This window comes from Passer domesticus, chromosome 2 (assembly GCF_036417665.1).
Source record: "Passer domesticus isolate bPasDom1 chromosome 2, bPasDom1.hap1, whole genome shotgun sequence".
Lineage (NCBI taxonomy): Eukaryota > Metazoa > Chordata > Aves > Passeriformes > Passeridae > Passer > Passer domesticus.
The window spans coordinates 87,724,877-87,732,244 of NC_087475.1; the positions used below are offsets into that span (position 1 = coordinate 87,724,877).

Sequence of the window (7,368 nt, forward strand, 5' to 3'; positions counted from 1 at the left end):
CCTGCTTATTGGTGGCAGTGGTCACAGGGCTGAATAGGCCAGTGATCTGAATAGCCCCACCTGATGGGCAGATCTGACTCCACACAATGTGATACAGACCCTTGGAAAAGGTCCCAGGCACCCCTGCTTCCCATGGCTTACACCTTCTCCCAAAGCACGGAGTCAGGAATGCACAGCTAGAGCACTAATTCAAGCAACAGTGTTATGGGAAGAGGAATCAGTGGTGTGACCATGTCCAGCACTGGGAAGACACCAAACTGAATAGGTTGGTGCCCATCTGGGGTGCATTGAGGCAGGTTAAGGGGGCAGAAACACATTTCCAGCACATGACACTTTTTGATCTCCTATTTGTTCACCTACCCAGCTGTTTTGCTTCTGAACTGCAGAACTTGTAGAATTGTCTTCCATGGCCTGGGAGAGTGTCCTAACAGTAATTTCTACTTTCCCTTGAACAGGCTTCCCATAAGTGTACCTATGTCAAAAGAGAGTAACATTCACCAAAAGACAGTCTGCTGACTGTCAGCAGAAATATTGGTATAGGACACCTCCCATCCTCATCAGGGGAAGTGGAGCCCAGAGAGCTTTGCTTTGTATCTTGTTTGCTCAGGAACTTCAGCTCATCCTTTAAAATCATTTTGCATCCCTCTCCACCCACTACATCCAGCATTTTTTGTGTCCTTCAGCCTCACAGAAAGTGACCAGGTGTGAGAAGGAGCCCATTCTAGAGTGTGATCTGTCTCCCCAAGACACAGGGTAATACAGAAAGATCATACTGACAAGTGGAAGGCCACTTCTTTTTCATGAGCAACCTGGAGGTGGCAGTGGAGTCAAAGGGCAGAGATCACAATGGTATCACGTACTCACTTGCCACAGACAACCAGCTGAAATTCCTCATCTGTTGTACTGATATGTGCAGGGTGGTCAATTTTAATCTCAAATTTTGTCAGCACTGTATGGAAGAGAGTAAGATATGTAAGAGGGAAAAAAACAATGGATAGTATGGATGAATATGGACACTGAGAGAAGTTGTGTTATAGCTGCAGTCCAGATGAGGGAAAGACAGTGATGTCCCCTAGTTCTTCATCACCATGCTGCAGTGGAGTTACTCCCTCCAGCCACACCACCCTGTACTTGCTGCTGCAATTGCACATGGGACTGCTTTCTACTCCAGCTCAGGCAAGCTTAAGCGCTTAAATGGCACAAGGTTTTGCCTTTACCAATGCAAATTAATGGGACCAAGACGTGATTCCACTTCCCATTACAGCAGCTGACTGCAGTGGATGACACACCTAGCTCAGCAAAATGTGCTCATTACAGGGCCCAGATGCAGGTAGAGCAAGACGTCAGCCCACAGCCTCTCCTTTGTACCCTGTGCAGCTGCAGAACCTCCAACCCATGTGAGGTGTGCACACAGAACAGTCCATCCTTGTTGTTCTCCCAAGGCAAAAGGTGGGATGGACACAGCTGCATCACCCTGCTCTCTCCTCCAGCTTCCCACACTGCTTTCCCACCCCTCTGATGCTGGACTCTCACCATATTCCTCAACACTGAAGGTTTTTTGAGCCATGTCCTGCTGCACTGAGATGGTATATCTCCCAAGGGATGCTTCAGACGCCAGGGGGAAGGATAGATCCACAATGCCATGATTTGCCTTTACATTCAGCCACTCAGCAATACGGTTGTATTCTGGATCCTATTTGGGAAAGGACACGCAGAGCCACAAGACACATTGGGCACATGTACCTGGCAGATCCAGCCATACTCAAGCACAAGAAGGCACTACAAGGGCTTAAACCTGACCCAGTAGAGAGGACTCCAGATTGCCAGGAGATACCTATGCTTCCCTCCAGTATTATTTTAGTAAACTTAGGAATTACAGAGGCTGACAGGAACAGTAAAGCCACTGGGAAGTGGCAACAGCGTAACACCATGGGAAAGAGAAGCAGCTGTGCTGACCACGTAGAAGCTGACCACATAGAAAAACCTTCTGCTGAACCTGAACTATAACCATATCTTCATGAAGTTAACATTTGTGGCACAACTCTGGGAGTGAAAGATCACAGTAGAAGAGACAGATATGTCCCTTTGGTCACTTCTTTGTCACTTACCTGCAGCCATATCTGGGAATACTGCAAAAACAAGAGAAACACAACCTCAGTTTTGTAAAACAGAATCCATGTGAACCAGTAAAAAGAATTCTGCCTGACATGGGTCCCTGAGCAGAAATTTCTGCCCCATCCAGACCCCACAGCACATCTCCTCCTCCCTCTGTGCCAGTTTACACTGTCTCTCTCCAAGGGATCAGTGGATGAGTGGTTTCCTCCTAAGCTAATTTATTCTTGTGGTTTAACAGACATGAAGGAAGATATCTCTTTCATGAGCCTCTCAACGTGTCTCATACTGAAGCTCCTACTTCTAGAAAGGCACAAGGTGATCCTCACCTCATTTTTAATGACCTTAAGGTTCTCATCAAGGTTCACAATTCGAAATTTCACTGTAGGTATAAAGAAAAACATAGTAAAGCATTCTGGCTGCATCATGTCCTTGTACAAACCTGCTTCTCCTTTTCCATGATCCAGTATTCGTGTCTCTGTTTACCTCAGAGATGCTCAGGTCTTTTCCCAAACAGCCCTCCCCAGCACCTCCCACCCCAGAGGGCTTTGTCTGGGAGGCTTATACACAGCTGTGTGCTGCAGAACCCCACTGCCTTTACCTAGAGAGATTGCAAAGCTGGGGTAAACAGTGGGTTTGTCTATAGTGGGGTCTGTCTGCAGGCCATTCATATTGAGAAGAGTGTGGGGACTCTGTAATTTTACAGGTTGGAACTGACACTCTAGGTTTTACTCAAATATGAACAACAGTCTTCAAGGCTGTCCAGTGTCCTGGAGAGACCTGGCTTTCCCTTTAGGTCTCACTAGAGATATGGCACCAAAACAACACCCAGGAGCAGCGGGCTGCGAATTTGGTGTAGCACACCTTAGAGGGGAATATCCTGGCTCAAACTGTTCCAACAAACACTTGATAGTAGAGATCTGTTTCCTTCCATCTCCAACAGCCTTATCTTGCTGCACTTGGTGAAATCTTCCCTCCAGGTGTGGCTGCTATCTTGACCCTTCCCTCCCCATTTCCATACGCCACCTTCTTGCCTTACCTGTTTCTCCAGGTTTGTATAAGCCCTTGTCTGTCTCTATCAGAATTATATTCTTCTGGGGCTTGACCAGAACTTTTTTGTCACCCTCAAGGAGCAGATTGTCTCCACTGTGGATCAGGACATGCAGAAAAGCCACCTCCTCTGACTGTCAGGTTAGAAAAAAACAAATTACCTCAAATTACAAAGAGCTTGAAAGAGAGCCTGAGGCACCCATCCTTCCAAAGTCTCCAATGTCCCCCTCCTCCTTTCATCTCCTGTGATTTAAGTCTCTCCTTTCCCCAGTCATAGTCTTCTTTTTGTTGTCCAGCTTCATTCCCTTTTCTTTGCCTTTCTGCTTGTCATGTTTTTCCTCTTTACTATCTTTCCCACCCTGCATCTCCAACATTAACATGGCTCAGGCACAGGAGAGGCTGAAGCCCTCTAATTTGTAAGAGGAGAGACAGACAAGAGACATGTCCTACCTGTGTCTCAGAATCATCTGTTTTATCAGGAATTAACATGAGATCTGGCACCTAGGTTGATTGACACAAGGAAATGGAAAAATTTAATCAGAAACTTTGCATCTTATCACAGACATAAGACATCATCTCACAGTTAAAAACTCCTGGAACTTCAGAGTCCAAATTCTTCAGTATGACTCTGTAACCCACTTGTGATTCTAGGGAGAAGCAGTCACTGCCTTATTCATGAACTTAACTTAATAGAGAGCTGACCAACATGTCATTCTCTCACTTAACATAAATGTGAGAGTTGTATGGAACAAAATAAACCATAGGAAAGTCAGATCTGAAGTAATGGGAGATGGGATACTGATGAGGCAAACAGGATGTTTCAACATCAGAGATTGAGCTCAGCAGGAGAAAGATTTTTTTGGTGGTTTTTATTTTTTGCTAACAGCAAAACAGACTTCCTTGGCTTTCCAGAACCAAGACTTGCTCTCTCCTAAGGGCTGGCACTCTTAGTTAATCATTGTCATGTTGATGTAAAAACCAGAAGTGACTACAGCCCGTCCCTGAACTCTGCTGAGTCTGCAGGGCAATCAGGGCATAGGCACAGTGACTTTGTGCAGTGCTGAGGAAGACAGGGGCAGTTTGTAGAGCCTCAGCACCACACACACCTCCATGGCTCTCCAGAAACCTAGCTAAAGGTTCTGTAGTCAGTGTCTAGATAAGCTAACTAGAGCAATTAGCAATGACAGGAACTCAAGCCACTCCAGAAATACCCAGTTTGCCTCAGTGAAATTCAGTTCATTGTGGGTTCAATGCCATCACAGCTAAATTAAAGTAAGCTCAATGTCTATGCAGGCTGCAGCTACATCTGGCAATGCAGATGCAGCTTTAAAGCAGAATGGTCCTCTTGGAGATGAGGGGGCAGGCTCCTGAGGAAACAAGGATGAAAGGAATGTGTTTGCAATGCATTGACTTCTGCTGTGATATACAAGCACTTTTAGGGACAAAACACTGATTAAACTGAAAAGAAATGTTTAGCACCATGCTTTAAGTAGGATGCAATGTGCTGATGCAGATCAAAAGAAATCTGTTCTTTTCTATAAAAATCCTTTTATACATAAAAAAGATGCCCTACTGTCTTAGACTCCAGGACACTGTTGTATTTTGTCTAGCACTGGTAGGGAAATATACTTAGCCTGTTTGGAACCTATGGCAAGGAAAAGGACAGTGTACCCAGAGAAGTGCCATACTCTTGCGTGAACGTAAAAGCATCCCCTGTCAAATCACATCTACACTCACCTGGAAGGTGATGCTCTGAAAAGTGCCTGGCTTCTCCACATCCTGCTCCAGCAGTGTGTGATTCTGGGTTTTTGTCTGCAAGGTGACAGCCAGGTGGACGGCCTCAGTTAGGGAGCTGAAGTGAATGTAGAGCTTCTCCTCCTGGGACTGCTGAATGACAGCAGGGAACACAACCATATAGTGGCTAGAAGAGAGCAGAACATGTTAAAAAACAAGTCAGAGGCTGAGGTGGATGGGTCAGAATCCATCTCTGCTGCTTTCACGAAGAGGTAGACCAAGGGTGAGAAATGTCTGGGGGACTGCATTGGAGGAAGTTCAGCACTTTTAAGCTCCTTTTCAAACAAGAAAGAAGGAATATGCTCAGAGAACTCCCAATTTCTCTGTGTCACCACCCTGGCACCAGCCAGGACAGAGCTGCCCAGTCCACAATGCTCCAGTTGCAAGTACACAGAGCAAGGCTGTGTGAGGAAGCCAAAGAAGCCAAAGATTTAGTGGCTGAGGCATTAGGCTTCCATCCTCACACCAGACTTCACCCCACCAGCACAGCATGCACAGAGGCAGAACTCCTGTGGCCTCCTTGTGGTGTGTGCAGTGCAGCTCCTGCACAAGCCAGCACTGCAGTGCTCGATGCCCGGGGCTCTGCAGGAGCTGCTTCTGCTCAGCCTCCCTGTGAGCCAGGCTCCCACCATCCAGCTCTGGGGTGCCAAAGAGTGCAGCCCCTCAGCACCACCCTTCAAGGACAGGCCCTTCCACCAAGCCCCCCAAAATCAAAAGGAGAGAGTCTCACGGTTCCAGGCTTGCTGCAGCTGCAACTGGGAATAGGGTCAGGGCTAAGAGGAGCAGTGGTGCTCCCATTGCTTGGGCTGGGACAGAAAGCTGACAAGATCCACACTGGAGGAGAAAACTGCATGTATTGATGGGTTGGAGCAATCCTAAATACCCCCTCAGATGCTGCTAGGTTCAAAGAGTAGGGGAGTTAATATATGGAGATAGTATCTTTTCTAGGCTAATGACATGAGCTAATATTTACTTGCTCCCACCAACAGCAGAGTGAAGGTCACATGGCACAGTTCTCCACCCACATTTACATTCAGTGGTATTCCAGGCCGTGGGTGCCAGCACGCTGGGAAGGGATGTGGAAATACATGTCTCTAACTCAAGCTGAAGGGGACTTGGGAGAGTCTCATCTCATCTAGGGTTGGTCTGGATCCTGGCTGTAGTATCTGATGAAAGCCAAATCTGCATGTCAGCTACTGACCTCAGCTTGTAAAAAGCAACATTAGTGATCTTCTCATAAGCTGGGAGTAAAAACCTTTCAAACCTTGCCTATTCAGTGCATCACTACCTCTGTCCACCCATCCATCCCAGACATGTCTGATCCTCCTGGGTACAGAATCTTTTCCAGGGCAGTTCCTGCTATGCCAACTCCTCTCATAGTTCCACTCTTCGGCCTTTCCAAATAAAGCACGACACTTTAAGTTCACACACATTTTATCAAATCTCCACTTTACATGTGTCCAAGCTGGATGCCCAGTCTGTCACCCCCTGCCATAAGGTGATTCTGCACCACCACCCCTCTCCCCCAGACTCTTTCTGGGCAATACATCCTTGTGTTTCCACCTCCTGAGTGGCAGCAGTGAAGTGCACAGGGCTTGGATGAATTTGCCCTCGAGTTACAACCTCACCTGAAGGTGGTGGACATCCACATTCTGTCCTGGCCCCTGCTGTGTTTTAGCAGAGCACAATCAAAGGTATACAAGCACAGAGGGAATTTGCCATCCACCCGTGCCTTGCTCCCGGCTGTAGCAATCCCCTGAATTTACTTTGGCACAGTCTCCATCTGTGTGCTTAGCACCCACTCTCCTAGACCACAGTCTGATGTAACAGGGGCACACCAGCCTTTAACCTACCATTGACATTGCAGAGAACCTCGGGTTTAAAGCACTGTATGTCACTGATCTGGGAGCACATTTCAGCCTGTAAAATTAAAATGCGGTTTGAGTTCAAGTCTAAACTAGTGAGACAAAAAATACAAAGACAAGCAAAAGATCATAAAATGCTAAAGTTCTTCCCTTCCTCCAGGGAGGAATGCGGACACTGGCAGAGCTGCATGTGAAGCCCTGGGCTGGTCCAGCTGGAGGCTGCAGGTCAGGAGTAAAATTTCAGTAAGAAGCAAATAATACCTAAGTTCTACAGAAGAACCAAGGAGAAAAATCCAGAGACATCACAAAGAATTAATTTGTATCCAAATGTTTCTGATGATGCCCCAGTGAAAAGCTGGGAATTTTTTTTTGGGCCTCTGTACCAAATACAGTAAGTAAGTACTCCTGCTGCCAGCAGCTGTGCTGACTAAGGCAGACAAGCCCTGTCCCAGAGAAACACCAACAAGCCTCGAAGCAGCTGCCTCTGGCTTGTAGGCAGTGAACACTGTCACCACCCCTTTCTCCCGCCCACACTCCAGCCAGGAGC

The 7,368-nt window shown here is 47.0% G+C and overlaps 1 protein-coding gene across 1 annotated transcript in view; it reads right to left on the bottom strand.

Annotated features, from left to right (window-relative positions):
• Positions 1-6,879, bottom strand: part of LOC135294502 (alpha-2-macroglobulin-like protein 1) — a 29,264-nt gene extending 22,385 nt beyond the window's left edge. The window contains exons 1-9 of the mRNA XM_064409838.1: positions 6,810-6,879; positions 4,900-5,083; positions 3,613-3,663; positions 3,152-3,296; positions 2,442-2,494; positions 2,109-2,129; positions 1,534-1,693; positions 865-949; positions 361-472 (exon numbers count right to left, since the gene is read on the bottom strand). Coding sequence (XP_064265908.1) covers positions 361-472; positions 865-949; positions 1,534-1,693; positions 2,109-2,129; positions 2,442-2,494; positions 3,152-3,296; positions 3,613-3,663; positions 4,900-5,076 — 804 coding nt within the window. The 5' untranslated portion in view covers positions 5,077-5,083; positions 6,810-6,879. The remainder of the gene's footprint in view (positions 1-360; positions 473-864; positions 950-1,533; positions 1,694-2,108; positions 2,130-2,441; positions 2,495-3,151; positions 3,297-3,612; positions 3,664-4,899; positions 5,084-6,809) is intronic.
• Positions 6,880-7,368: the final 489 nt, after the last annotated feature.